The sequence below is a fragment of the Tympanuchus pallidicinctus genome, unplaced genomic scaffold (genome assembly GCF_026119805.1).
Source record: "Tympanuchus pallidicinctus isolate F22 unplaced genomic scaffold, pur_lepc_1.0 scaffold14, whole genome shotgun sequence".
Lineage (NCBI taxonomy): Eukaryota > Metazoa > Chordata > Aves > Galliformes > Phasianidae > Tympanuchus > Tympanuchus pallidicinctus.
In genome coordinates this window covers 11,711,565-11,726,952 of record NW_026294659.1, presented here as the reverse complement: position 1 = coordinate 11,726,952, position 15,388 = coordinate 11,711,565, and the positions used below count along the sequence as shown (strand labels likewise).

At 43.2% G+C, this 15,388-nt stretch overlaps 1 protein-coding gene across 4 annotated transcripts in view; it reads left to right on the top strand.

Annotated features, from left to right (window-relative positions):
* The first annotated feature begins 2,332 nt into the window (after positions 1-2,332).
* Positions 2,333-15,388, top strand: part of PDXK (pyridoxal kinase) — a 57,320-nt gene continuing 44,264 nt past the window's right edge. Inside the window, exon 1 of one of the 4 annotated variants that reach the window (XM_052674263.1) lies at positions 2,333-2,510. In XM_052674263.1, coding sequence (XP_052530223.1) covers positions 2,418-2,510 — 93 coding nt within the window. In that variant the 5' untranslated portion in view covers positions 2,333-2,417. The remainder of the gene's footprint in view (positions 2,511-15,388) is intronic. The other 3 variants (XM_052674262.1, XM_052674264.1, XM_052674265.1) reach the window with 3 other exon arrangements.

Below are 15,388 nucleotides of genomic sequence, written 5' to 3'. Positions count from 1 at the left end.
TTGAATGTATGAAAACAGGAAGCCTGGAGGAAGAGTGAAGATATGTGACTAGAAACTGAATCATAGAATCACAGAGTGGTTTGGGTTAGAAGGGACCTCAAAGATCATCTCGTCCCAACCCCCGCCATGGGCAGGGCTGCCCCCCACCAGCTCAGGCTGCCCAAAGCCCCATCCAACCTGCCTCCAGTGGGCAGCTGTGCCAGTGCCTCACCACCCTTTGTGAAAAGAATTTCCATGACATCTAATGTAAACCTCCTCTTTTTTAGTTTAAAACCAGTATATGCTCTTAACTTGTCACCCAGTCCTGTGTTCCATTGAGACAACCTCCTCATGTGAAATGCTGTTTTGTTATGTTTTGCCAGATTGCTGTATCTTGAGTATACAAGACGCAGATCATTATCAACTTGAATCACTGTTCTGACCTTACACTCCAAGGATATGCACCAGTTTATAAAATTAGAAAATACCTCCATTTATAGATCATGGAGATATAAGCCTCAGCCTTTACTGCACTGGAATGTAAGCTGTTCTGTAGCACTAATTAAACCTTTAGAAACACTGAACTTTTTCTTTGCAGTAAATTCAACTCTTTTAAGACAAACACCTCAAATACTCATCTGAGAAATAATTCATACAAGTGTCAGTAGTTAGTACAAAGGGAAAAACATGAGATTTTTGTGGAGATTATTTTGTATCCTGTTGTCAAACATTAAGTACTGCAAACAAATCAGAATCTTTTAAGTAGTAAAGCCAGCCTAGAGCAATCTCTGTGTTTTGCAACTGGAGTGATGACAGAGAAAGGAATAGAATGTTCCTTCATTCACCACTAGATAACATGAGGAAATATAATTTAATATTTCTGAGAAATAATCTTTCTATTTCAGACTCGATTTAAAGCTGTCCACTAAGAAGAACAAGAGGCATCAGGCATGATTTCTCCTTGTGACATGATCTTTGACTGAACCCACGATGGTCAGTAATGACAAATGGCCAGAGGAAGATGAAGCTCCCAGGCATTTTATCAACTCCTATCTCAGCAGCGTCCTGATGTATTGCAGCACTTGCTAGCCAACACATCTTTTATTCTTTGGCAGTTCTCTGAAGGGTTGTGTCAATAACATACAATTGCACTCACTTCAAAATCTGTTGGCAAGCCGTGTGGCCTGTCAGTGCAGCAAGCAGTGGGCCATTGCAGAGTGGTTTGGGTGGCTGTGAATGGTGTTGCTGGCTTCACAGCACCTTCTGGGTGCCTGAGGAGCTGTGGGACAGGTGGGACATACTATGTTCAAACTTGGGCCCCTCACTATGAGAAAAGCATTGAGGCCCTGGAGTGTGTCCAGAGAAGGGCAGTGAAGCTGTGAGGTATCTAGAGGACAAGTGTGATGGGGAGTGGCTGAGGCAACTGGGATTGTTCAGTCTGGAGAAGAGGAAGCTCAAGGGAGACATTATTACTCTCTACCACCAGCTGAAAGGAGATTGTGGCAAGGTAGGCGTTGGCCTCTTCTCCCAGATAACAGTGTTTGGACAAGAGGGAATGGCTTCAAGTTTTGCTAGGGGAGGTTCAGATTGGACATTAGGAAGCATTTCTTCTCAGGAGTGTTGAGGCAGTGGCACAGGCTGCCCAGGGAGGTGGTGCAGTCACCATCCCCGGGGGTGTTCAAGAGTCATGTGGATGTGGCACTGAGGGACGTGGGCAGTGGGCATGGTGGGGGTAGGTTGGTGGCCGGACTAGGTGATCTTAAGAGGTCTTTTCTAACCTAATGATCCTATGATTCTATGACGTGTGCACTGTCCTTGCCATGGCAGTGCGCTGGTGAAGCGTCAAGCCTTGTGCTTTGTGGAGTGCTGATCGCAAATGGTGGCTGGCAGGTGGAAATGTAAAGGGCAGAGTGGCTGACACCTGCGTGCTGGCCAGTGTTTGGCAGAGCGATGGGTGCTGGAAGCGTTCATGAGACACCGAGCGCCTTGTGCTACACAGTGAAGCAATGAAGGTGGCTAGAACAAGGGGTACAGAGCCATGGGCAGCTTGCGCTGCTGGAGAAGGGGCTGTGGGCTCAGCGTGCGGCCGAAGCGTGTGACAACACTGCAGGAGGAGTGGGTGACCGGGTGACACTGGGCTGGCGAGAACCTGCGGGCGTCACCCGGCGCTGACAGCCGCGCACAGCAGACCACCGCCGGAGCCGCCATTTCGGCCGCGCCGCGAGAGGCGGCCCTTAGGCGTCCGCACCGATCGCCTGACAACCGCGGCTCAGCGCGGCCACAGACCCCCGGCTCTCCCCGCCTCCCTCCCCCGAGCAGGGTGACAGGAGGGGCGGGCGAGCGCGTGACGCCGGCGCCCCGCCTCCCGCTGCCGCTTCTGCTGCTCCCGGCGCCGCCGCCGTGTCGGCCCAGCGTGGGCTGGCGGCGGAGCTGCAGTCATGGAGCCGGAGCGCGAGTGCCGGGTGCTGTCCATCCAGAGCCACGTCGTACGCGGCTACGTGGGCAACAAGGCGGCCACCTTTCCCCTGCAGGTGGGTGAGCGCTGCTCGGTGCGGGAGGCTGCGGGTCGGCCTCGTCCTGTCGCGGGCGGTGGGTAAGGTCGGGGAGACGGTCGAGCTCCTCGCCGCGGAGCGAAGGAGAGGGGCCGGCGGGTGCCGCTGGCGGGCGGCTGCGGGAGCACCGGCGCGGCGTGCAGGGCGCCAGTGTGGGGTCCCGCGCTGAGACCTGTGCTGGCCGGGGGGTGCGCCCCGCGGTGGTGGAGTTTGGCAAAGCTTCGCCCTGCGGGTAGTGGAAGGGCCCCTGAGGCAGTGCGTGAGGCTTGTGTGGGTGTAAGTGAATCTTGTCCTTCCATGACCGTCAGGTGCCGACTTCCTGCTAAGGTCTGGTGGCTGTTGGTGTGCGCTGGGGTGAGCTTTGGTGCGTGGCTTGTGAAATGCCTTCATGATACAATCTGGCTGCTTACCATAAAGAGACCCTTGCAATGATGGGGTTGCACAAAACTTCCAGTTTAAGAATCTCATTGCCATAGCGCAGTGTTGTGACATGGGTTGTCTGTGCTTTATAAAGGCACTTGACTACACACCGGAGATGGTCTGTGCTGATAAATGGTGTGCTTGAGACCAGGCCTGCAACGGGCCACGCATCATGGAATCACAGAATGGTTTGGGTTGGAAGAGAGCTCAAAGCTTTCAACCCCTGCTGTGGGCAGGGCTGCCCCCCACCAGCTCAGCTGCCCAGGGCCCCATCCAACCTCCAGGGATGGAGCACCGCAGCTTCTGTGGGCAGCTGTGCCAGCACCTCGCCCCCTCCAGGAAAGAATTTCCCTCTGACATCTAACACTTTTAGTTTAAAGTAATTCCCCCAATCCTATTACAGTATACCCATGTAAAAAGTTGATTTCCCTCAGGTTTGTAATCTCTCTTCATGTACTAGAAGGCCCAGTGAAGTCTCCAGTGAGCCCTTTCTTCTCTAGGGCTGAACAAGCCTATCTCCATCAGCCTGTTTTTGTAGAAGAGGTGCTGTAGCCCTCTGATTATCTTCATGGCCTCCTCTAACCTGTTCCGGCAGCTCCACTCCTTCTTGTGCTGGGGGCCCCAGGCCTGGATGTAGTACTCCAGGTGGGGTGTCACAAAAGCAGGGCAGAGGGGGACAGTAGCTCCGCTTGTCTGCTGGCCACCCCTCTACAGCCCCCTAGCAGCAGCAGCAGCCAGCTAAGATGTAAACATATCTTCTGAAAATTAATACATGGTTGAGGTGATGTACACAGGAAATCAACATCTAGTAGAAAAAACTGTGTATGTGGAGACCCATACCTGAAAGGCTGTCATGATTTCCAGACCAGCTGTCCGTCCATCTTTTCCCAATGAATAATCTCTAAATTGTGCTCCCATCCTCTCCCCAGGCCTTTTTTGTGATAGCAGAAAGCTTTGAAGTAATCTTTGTTTCAGAAATGACAAGGCTTTTCAATTGTCTTCTTTTCAATTTTGGTTTAGAGGATCTCTTTACTCATCTGTTACTCAGACTTCCTCTGGTGTATGAGCCTGTGTATGACTTGACAAGTTGGTCCTTGAAAGTGTCTTTTTTGCTTCTGGACTATGATACAGTTAAATACTATGGTAGTTAAAAAGTGACTTAGAGCTGGTTCTGCATGGGAGATGGTCAGAATTACGCTCTGTTGCTCCTCAGTGTGTAGCACAGATAGAATTTGCTAGGGTGGAGGAAAAAAACAGCTCTCCTATCTCTACAGGCTGCACTTGGAAATTTGTACGTTGGCAGCCTCTAATTAAGTTGTGCTTACTAGGAAGTTATTTTCACCTTGGTATTGGTGGACGAGCAGAAGTAGCAAGTTTCCAACAAGTGGAACTTCATTTCCTTTTCCAGGCTGCATGGGGCTGTGGGCATGGCCACCATTGCTGGAGTTCAAGGAGCATCTGGACACCGCTCTCAGTCATAGGGTTTGGATTTTGGGTGGTCCTGTGTGGAGTCTGGAGTTGGACTCTGATCCTTGTAGTGTCCTTTCAACTCAGAGTATTCTATAGCTCTGTAACTTTCTAGAGAAGCAAAGTCTACTCAGCTATGCTCTGAATTATTGTATCAAAAGATTCAATAGCTTTTGCTTGCATGATTTTATTTACCTTTAAAATTTCTGAAGGTGATTCTAAGTTACTCTTAAAATAGTCCTAAGTTATTTCCCAGTTGTGTAACCTGAATAGCTTTGATATCAGGAAAAGCTTTAGGTTTGTCCAGTATTTACGAATAGTGGTAAAATGAATGTTAGGGAGTTGCTATTGTTAGGTGACTTGTTTTAATCCAAGAATGTGTCTCCTACTTGACTTGTCATAGTTTTCATGGTATGAAATAAAAATAGACATATTCATTACAACACACAACATTCAACATTATGTTACTGTCAGTGTTTTCTTCCCCAGAGGGATCTCTTTTTCGTTAATTTTAAATATCATTTTGACTCCCCTTTCCTACTTGACCTTCCAGGTAGGAAAGAATGTGGGTAAGTATGGCAATAAGCAGAGGCTGCGATGCTGGCAAGCAGAGAGTGAGAGGCCTCCACAAACCACAGAGTGAATTCACAGAGATGAACGTGTTTCTGTTCTATGGAGGTACTTCATCCTGGTCACCAGGAACATCTCTGTAGGTGGATTTGAGATTTATACAGGGCACCCATCAGAAAATCAGCACTTGTGAGTGAGTATTTCAGGCTATATGTTCAGTCCTTTGTGCTGCTGTGAGTTTCCAAATAAGTTTGAAAGAGCAAGGAAAAGACAAGGGAAGATCTCAGCTGGTTTGGCGTGGGCAGTGGACATGCACGTTTGGTCCACTGGGCTAAGTAATACTGTCTGCAAGCCAGAGGCTGCAGATTTTTGTTCATGTGTAAGTAACTATCACAGCCAAATCTTGTACTTTGTTTTCTTACTCTGTGTTTGATAATGCTAATGGAACATAATGGTGAGTTTGTTTGTTTGCTTGCTTTTGATCTGCCTTGATGCTCACAGAATATGGGACAATGTTGTCTCTGTTATGATTTAGTTCTTGACTTCCTTTTCCATATCTGTTTACCTTGGAGATGGAACTAAAAGCATGGAGAAATACCATGTGTTGTTTGGCTCTGGCATCTGAAATTGTTTTCCCTGCATTGTATGATGCCACCAAAACAGCTCCTCCAGTACAGAATAAAAAAGCCTTTGGTTTGGTGGTTTCTGTTTCTCTTTTTAAAATTCATTTATGAAGAATGAAAATAGCTGTCTGTTTGGGTGTTAATAAAGACAGGTGATTCTCATGCTTCTTAGATTGGTCCTCAGTGATTTTCCTCCACAGACAGTAGGCCTGTGGTTTTAGTTCCTTCTTTATTGTAAGAAGAAATGGTAAAACAACTTTGGCCAACATAGCTGGTGATTTCTATAGTATTTAAGGATAGTCTCCAACTGCATTGTTCAGACACAGATAGAATTTGCTTGCATGTGGTGAGATCAAAATCACTGTAAACCCATTCCTAATGATTATCTGGTGCCATAGCAAAGAGAAGTTTCAGGCTTTTATTTTTTTTTCCTATCTTTTGTTTTGAACAATGTAGTCAAATGTGCCAAGTATTGTACAGGGAAAGAGTAGGAATAGGAGTATTTCTTATTTAAGATGACTGCTTGTTCTGCTTTTCAAAAATTACTTCTATGGCATCAATTATATGAGTCAGAAGAAGGATGAATCAATCAAAGGCCTTTACGGAATAACAATAGGAAATGTATTTACTGGCCAACCCCTGTTTTTGTTGTAGATCAAAGGCTGAAAAAATGAACTCTTCAAAATAATTGCAAAGAGAAAAGAATACATTTTCTGTTTGTAATGTCCAAAGATTGTCCTTAATGGTTCATCTGAAGCAAGAATTGGGGCTTTACATTCATGTTATGGCCCCTCACTACAAGAAAGACATTGAGGCCCTGAAGTGTGCTCAGAGAAGGGCAGTGAAGCTGTGAAGGATCTGGAGCACAAGTCTGATGGGGTGCAGTTGAGGAAACTAGGATTGTTCAGTCTGGAGAAGTGGGACTCAAGGGAGAACTTACTGCTCTTTACAATCACCCAAAAATAGCTGGGCATGGTGTGATGGGCTGATGGTTAAACTAGGTGATCTTAGAGGGCTTTTCAACCTTAGTGATTCTGTGATGCTAATACAATAGAATGATATGCACTAGAAAAACAAATGACATACAAAGCTACTTCTCTAAAATTTCCCTTGTAATGAATTGTCTCTTTTTATGTTTTATATTTACATCCCAAAATACTGATGATCTTTTCTTGAGGAGCTTCCAACTATATAAGGTTATTGATGTGCATAACACTTGAAGTGCACCAGGAGGATTCACTTGATGGATGATGCGTGCCCCTGCAGAAGCCAGACTAGCACATCATCTTGTAGCTTGGCAGCAGTGGCATAACTTGTGATAGCAGGTGTTCCTGAGCTGAAATTTGGCTGAACTACTTGATGTTTTTCAGATGTCTGTTCAGGACTTTGTATTTGTTGGTGCTAATTCGTCCATGTCTCCGAGCTCCAGTTCTTTAACATCTGCAACAATTAAAAATAGAGCAGGAGACACAATTTAGTTACAACCTCTAACATGAATCATTTTAAAAAACAACTTTCTTCTGGCACTTCTTGCCAGAGGAATGTGTTGGCTTCAGTTAGTGATAGAGCACTTGCTGAAAAATGGTAGAGCCTGCCCTGTGGCACAATGAAAGCCAGAGGTGCAGTTTCTGAGCTGTAGATACAGTGATTTCTGAAAGCAGAAGTGAATGATTTTTCTGGTTGGTGGAACCCTTCCAGTCTGATTGCTATTGTTCCCCTTTTCTCCTGTAGGACCAGTAGTACCTCTCAGAAGGGGATATGGGATGGAAGTCTCAACCAAGAATGACATAGCCGTTATCTTTGCTCTGATGCTTGCCTTAAACGTTCTATTGTTTGTTAACTTATTTGTTTGGAATTAACACTGAATCACTGGTTTTCTTCCTGAATCTTACAGTGCTTTTTTTGTAGCTCGTTGATGATTCTGTTCCTCGATTTCTGGAAAGTGGAAAGACAATGAAAACAAGCTATAATAGAAACAAATGTTGGATAAATTCTCAATTTCTATATGGTGTCTCCATGTGTTTTACAACAACCCTCCTTCCCAACACTAGCTGGTTCTTCCACCTGTGCTATTTCTCCATCCATGTCAATTCTTCAAGGAAAGTTGTTTTGTGAGACCATGTGGTTAACTGCTCTGAAAAGCCATCCAGGTTATAAATAACCTTTTTTTTCCCCTTCTTTGTCGAGTTATTTATCTCATGAGTCAGTTTTCTGACCTAGTTCACTGCACAGCCCCACAGACAGTTCTTTTTGACGTAACTGTGGCTCAGGGAGAGAACAAGCCCCAGGCTCCTGCACCTGGTATCGACTCCAAAGGAAACATTCCTCAAAGCACACTCTGATCTAAGACATCTGCTTGTTCTGGAGGAATTGGTGAGGATGTTTAACTGTTCTTACAGAAGCTTCATACTTTTCTCATAGTGGCCTGGCTGTGATCTTTACGAATGTGACACATCTTTCAGGAAGTTGTCCTGTTCTGTTCTTACAGGTATTTGTTATCTTGCAGATTAACATCTAAAGTGGTGGTAGGAGAGTGGGGTCCATTCAGAGTCCACCTTAGAAGGCCAAATGTAGCGTATGTGCTGGATAAAACAAATCTTCTTTGCAGAATTGCTCCACTTTGAAAGCATGTAATGTGCTTGCCAGGTATTGTTAATGGAGTGGCAGCAAGAGAACTAGGTATCCAAAATATGTAAGCAGTAGGATTAAAAATAAAATAAAAATCAGGAGGAAGTAATATGTTGTTGGTTTTTTCTTCTGTGAATCTGATTCAGTAAAGAAAAGATGAGATTAAGCGCATGCCTCAGCACTGTTGCTGCCCGGTGTGTCTGCCTCTCCTAATTAGTTTTTGTAAACTTATTTGTGTAGCACACTGTGCACAATTCCAGTTGGCAAGAGTTTGCAGTAACTAGCATGATGTTTTAGTCAAATTGCATCCAAGTGTAGAAGGAAGTAACATGAAAAGGATGAATCTGAAATGTGCTGTGAACCTGCAGGTTCTATTGTTCAGAAGCATAGATCCATAGAGTCACAAAATGATTTGGTTTGGAAAAGATCTTGAAGACCTTCTGCTAAACCAGATCTCCCAAATCCCCATTCATCCTTGAAGACCTCCAGGTGTGGGGCATCCACAGCTTCTCTGGACAACGTCACCACTGTCATTGTGAAGAATTTCTTCCTAATACCTGATCTAAATCTACTCTATTTAAGTTTAAAACTGTTTCCTCCTGTGTTCTGACTTACAGATGAACAGCAACTTCTGCATCTGAAGACAGTATCAAAATTTACTGTTACCTAGTAAGTAAATCAGGATGTGGGAGGGAAAACATATTTCTTGGAGGGAAGGCAGTTGGGTATTTAAAATACCACCTCATTCTTCTTCATATGTTTGTTCTTGACTGGAAAGAATAAAGGGAGGAGACAAATATTTCATTGTCTTCCATTATGTTAGCCCTTATAAATCACTGTCTTGCTCATCCATCGCTTGTTCCCATCAGATGGATAGCGTGACCTCCTGCACATAGGAAAGTTAATTGAGCATCTGTGCTACGAATCCTGTGACTCTGAGTTGGGTTGATCCCAAAGTGAACTGGTGTAATGCATAGAGTAATACTGATGGGCTCATACATCTTGAAGGCACAGGAGGTTATTTGTTTGAGTAAGCTTGAATGAATTTTTTTTGGAATATTTGAAAAGGCAGCTTACGGTATTTTTTGCCAAGGATATGACCATTGTTGCTCCTGAAGAGCCTTCAGGACTAATTTGTGACCTCAAGGAGAATGGCTTTATACCTGGCACTCTCCTGGAAGTTGTAATGAAGTTTCTGAGCAGTGTTTCAGATCCTGAATTTGTAAAACTCATGAAGACCAAATTAGACCCAAAAGGAGTGGACATAGTATTGCTAGGCCTCTTTCTGTCAGGATTTTCACTTGAACCAGACTCTGGAGTTTCAGTCATTCACTATTTACCCCTACAGTAGACTGAAGTAATTCAATTACAGCAACAAAAGTCATGGGTAGAAGGTTCAGCAGTTGTTACAGGTTATGAAGAACCAATGCTGCAGACAGATGATACTCCTGTAAAATGCTGCTTGCAAACCAAACGGCCATATATAGAATTGCTGTGGACTCCAGATGAATCTCCTTTTTCAAACTTATATGTTTCGTATGAACCCATGAGAAAAATGCCAAAATAATATCTTTCTCTTGCTGTGAGGGTGAGCAGTTCTAACTGGGTAGCTTGTTTTAATGTTTGTGATTTTTGTATTGGTTAGGCTTTGTGTATTGTATTGTGTATTTTGTGTGGGTTTTTTTAAGGTGTCTCTTTTTTAGTATCAGGAACTGTCCAAACACCATGTATTGTATCTGTTACAGCCTTTCCTGTGTTTCTGATGCCTGCCTCCATGACTTCTTAACTTTTTCTCAAGGTCGTATGCTGTACATTTTTTTAAATTGGTTGTTATTTAATGGTCTGTTTTTAACTCTAGAATTTGAAGTGGCCTGTTTGGTACCTGGCTCTGCATTAATGAATCATCAGCAATTACCTCCAGCACCTCTGTTTCTAAGCCAGCTTATGTGCTTTTGTATTTTTCTCTTGGCAAAATATCTCTAGTGCCTTCATGATTTGCAGCACCTTGTCAAATGCTGTACTAAAATACAGCTCTGTTATACCTACAGAGTTCCTGTTATTTACTTGGTAAGTTCAGAGAGAGAAAAGAAGGTTGGGTTAGTCAATAGTGATTTTAGTTCAGTTTATCAGCCCACGCCAGCCATTGTTCCTGCTTCACTAATTGCCTTTCTCCACGTTCCTTTTCCCAAACTGAACTTGTTTTCTAATTTTCTCTATCCAGTACAATGTATGTTTTGTGATTCTGTAGCAAATGCAAGGAGAGCAATTAAGTGAAAGAGCTGGCACACAGCCAGATGCAAGCCACAACTGGAAAAACCTTTCTCTCTCTCCTGCTCTGAATTAATTTGATTGCAGAAATTCAGCCTTTTAAGCTATGTTTATGTTCCAAGAAGTGGTGTTCACTGGAATGACAGTGATGGCCATAGAAGACAAATTTCCAAAAGCTTGTACACGAGTGTCCAATGTTTTGACTTCCCTGGGCTGCACTGAGTGAAGAGAGATTGTCTTGGGCTGATTATCTGTAGGTTGCGCCAAAAGTAATGCCTCCTATTTATCTCCATGGAAAATAAACTGATACAAAGAGCGTGATCATGTGATAGAGCGAATTCTCAGCTACAAAACAACATTTTTATCATAGTCACCACCCTGGATGTGTTTAAAAACCGTTTGGATGTGGTGCTCAGGGATGTGATTCAGTGGAGGGTTGTTAGAGTTAGGGTAGTATGATTAGGCTGTGGTTGGATTCGATGATCTTCAAGGTCTTTTCCAACCTGAGCGATTCTATGATTCTGCGATTAACCCTGTGCCTTTTTTGCCAGCAGTGAACAAGAGCCTGCATGCCATGCTCATAAAAATCTGCCCTGACCATAGTGACCCACTGTCACTGTTGCACAGCCACCATGGTGGTGTGGGGCAGTGGGCAACCACAGTGCAGGCTGTGCTGGGCTGGGCTGCATGCAGCCTGTGGGCAGTGTGTTGGCCATGCCTCATGTAGTGCATAAGCTTCTGCCTATGTAGGAGAACCTTTGGGAGACAGTAAGTACTTCAGAGTGTGTTGTGTCCTGATGCAGAGGCTTTCTTACTGGAACGTAGTACCCCCATTGCTTAGCAGAAGGAAAAGGAAGAACAACACAACCAACTCAGTTAGCTTGTTTGATGGGGTAATTTTAACCGTGGCATTAATATTAATGCTGTTGATGACTTTAATTTAAACTCAGTTTTAATATAGCTGAAAAAAAAAATAATGGGTGAATGGTTTTGATTTATATGGTACTGGAGTTTTGTAAACAAACGCAGTTATTACTGACTAATTCAGTTTGTGATCTGTACACATACTGTGCTAACTCAGCAGTCTATGTACCTCCTGCAAGATTTCTTGAAAATTCTTCATTAATTCTGTCTACCCCAGTGTTGGTAACCAGTTTTTTTAAGTGTGTCTTTACACTATAAAACCTGTACAGAAAATCCTAACTTTATAAACCCATATATGTATTATGTTACCAGCAGCAAAGCCAGCTGTGAGCTAAATGTGATTGACTGAGAGGTCCTCTGAAAGAAAATGTGACCATAGAGAGGGGCTCTTTGAGACTTTGGTTAATTTTCTGGTCTGTCTGCAATAAAGGCCACCTGCAGTTAATCAGATGTGCATTGTGCAGTCCTGAGTGAGGCAGCTTTTGCATTTAGTACCTACATGTTGGTTCTCATGGGTTGGTGGGTTGTGTTTTTCAGGTGCTTTCCACTTGCGTGGGGCGCAGACCAGTCTGTTAATGCACCCCTCCACTTTTGCTTCTTGTGTGGCCCAAAACGATTTGTTCAAATGCCTTATGCCACTTTTTCTTGCTGTTGAATTTCCTTATGTTAACTGTACTTGTGGAGGCAAAGAAGACTGTAATTAGGCGCTTATTAAATATTTGTTAATTAAAATCTGTAGCCGTAGTTAAGATGTTTGTGTTGGCATGAACTCCGCATTCTTAGGCTTAATAAAAATGTGTATATATGTTTGTATTTGTATATATACATTTGATATGTAGGATTCCCTCTTAAATATTCATGTTTGTTCTTTAAAATGATACTCTGCATATAAAGTAATACAAAGCAAGCATTGCCCCATTACTTTGAAGGCTTAACTGACTCTTGAATTTGAGGATATTGTTTTCCCTTCTTGTGGAGCCCATGGGCTTGTTGTGTACTTCCAGTAACTACTGAAAATTAAGCACTATGTTTTGTTCTGAATATAGTGGAAGGATTTCATTGAAAGCCAATGTTTTCTGTGGAAAAATAGAAGGTTGATGAATTTGATGTAGTTTACTGCAGCAGCAGGTGACTGCAGGCGGCTGAATAATGAAGTACAATACCATAGGTATGATACAGCCCTGTACAGACATTGCAGCACACAGATGGAGGATGTATAGCGCAGTGTGCTTGAGTCTGAGCATCATAAATTTCTCAGGCACGGAAGGGACCAAGGTCTTGTTCCAAGCTGTATTCTTAGTGTGGGAGGAACGGGGTGTTGGCTCATCATATGTGAGGTCAATTGATGCTGACTAAAGCAGGCAGGTTTGTAAAGTGATGGTGCCATTTCTTATTCACTGTTGGCAGATAATATTGTTTCAAATGAATGGGATGAGTGTTCTGCTCATCTCCTAGTGCTTTAGGGAGGGAGATGTTCAGTGTTTGGAACAGCATTTATTTTTCACAACTTCTGTCACTGAAATCTGCAGTAGTGCTGTGTTTAAGATAGCATGATGAGTCCTCCATATGTCTTCCACATCCCTAGAAGGCAGCACAGTGGTTAGAAAGGGTTTGGAAATATAAAATGATTTAGAGGTTAGATTGTGATGATCTTGTTTTGCTTTACAACTTGCCTGTATGGATGAGGGGCCCAGCAACTGAGAAACCCTCCAATATTGTGAGCAGTTTGTTTGGACCAGGAGGAGGAGTGCATACACACAAATGTCTGAACACGCTGTACTCTTTTAGAACTGGTTTAAAACCACATCCCAGCTTCTGTCACGGTTCCTCGCTTTTCAGCCTCTCCACAAGAATATTTAATCTGCAGAGCCAATCATTTAAGTTGAGGCAACAGATTTTTGTGAAGTGTGGTGGGTCAGACTGCTTGCTAATGTGCAATAAAGTTGCCTCCCCATCACTTCTGAGTGAAAGCAGTGTGACCTAACTGGGTTTCATGACTTGATAAGTGTATGGGAACTGCTGAGTCACGGCCTGAACCTCTGATTGATCACCTGAGGCGAGCACTGAGTCAGCCAGGGGAGCACAGGTGAAGGCAATTCAGCTGTGCTGCAGGAAGGGGTGGAACCTGGCTGCACCTCTCCTAAACCCATTTAAGAGCTGGCTACCAGTGGGGAAGGATCTCTTCTGGAGATTGCCTCTGCTGGTGTTTTGTGATTGAGCCCAGGATAGGGGTAAGCCTTCTATTTATTCTCTTTTGTTATCATAGTCTGCTTTGCCTAACTCTCTTGTTTATTTTGTGATTATGACATCCTGGTTTTCTTTGATTATACAGTAAGTCATTCCTAGGCATCCCAAACTTTTAGTCGTCAGGTTGGAAAGCAGCTGAAATTAATGGCTGTTTCTGATAATGGACCCGATTGTAGAACTAGATGAACTTCAATGTCCCTTCCAACCCAAAATATTCTATGATTCTGTGATCTTGCCCAATACAGGAAAATAAATTAGTAGTGTGATCCATTAAAAGGAATTCTGCATTTATTTCACCAAGTACCTTTTTAGGCCCTGTCTGGATGGATTTGATTCAGTTATCTAGTCTGTGCTAATCTTCTTACTGTTCTTAATACTTCTACTTGAGTTTAACTCATCAGTCTGTTACCATCCATTGGCACAAATGATAGGGTATTTGCTTTGGTGATTCATCATTTAAATGTTCACTGAAACAGTCACCTTTTTTATTTTCCATAAGGTTCACTTATAAACTGAATATCTTGTTAAGTGGAAGTGCTGAAGTACGAGGGAATTAAGTGTTATGTAATAATGCAGCATTTAATAGAGAAGAACTAGATGCATTCAAGTCGAATCTTCCTCTCAAAAATGGAGTCCAAAAGGCTTGCTTTGAGAATCTGGTTAACATAATCTAATTAGTAGAATTCATCATCATGGAACTATAGAATTCTCCTAGTTAGCACAGTCTTCTCCTTTCTTCGTAGCCAGTGCCATTTTCTTGTCAGATTGCACTCCTCTGGGAAATATACTCATCTTCTAGAGATGTGAGCAAACAGTTTGCGTAGTGAGATTTTCACCTGTGGCGCATTTCAAGCTCTGATCTGAATGTGAAGCTCTTAATTGTGTAAAAGAAATGAGATACTTTACTTTCCCATTTGTGTGAATGTGAGCTTTGTTTACAGCCCTGACTTAAATATCTTTCCCTGGATTTGTGGTTTATAGGATCACGTGGATTAATTGATTTCACTATGTTCTTCTATATGATAAAACTTACATATTCCTAAGTCAGGAGCTTTGAGGCAACTGGAGACAGTGGGTGAAGGCTTCTGTTTTGCTTCATGAAATACAGGCGACAACCTGTGAACATCTGTCAAGAAGGATCATGTTTACGTAACCTTATACAATCTTATTTTTTTTCTTCACACTGCTTCTCCTTCTTATTATGCCTTTTGCTTATTGTTCTGGATTTGTCCTTTCACACGAGCTGCAGCACTGCTTTGTTGTTTCTGCTTTGAATAAGATCACACTGGAGGCGTAAACCCATTGGCCAGCGAGGGTAATATGTACAGATGATATTACAGAGTAGAGAGATATTTTTAATTGAATTTTAGCCTAGCAGAACTAGGTCATTATTCTCTAAAATTGCTGAAATTAAGTACTAATTAAAGTATTCAAGTTTAATTGGTCAGTTGCTCATTTAACAACAAAGGACACTGTGTCTTCACTGACAAAGCCAGCATGGTTAATAGTACAAACATTATGTGCCACTGGTTTTTGTCCTTATAGCCAAAGCTGTACAACAGGTAAAGCTTTTTGTGTGCAGACCGTGTTGGTCAGAGCTTGTCCTCGTGGGTCTTGTAGGTCTCCAAAGATAGTGGTTCCACAGCCTCTCTCTCAGCCACCTGTACAGCTCACGTTCTCTCAGTATGTGTATGCAATACACTGGCAATA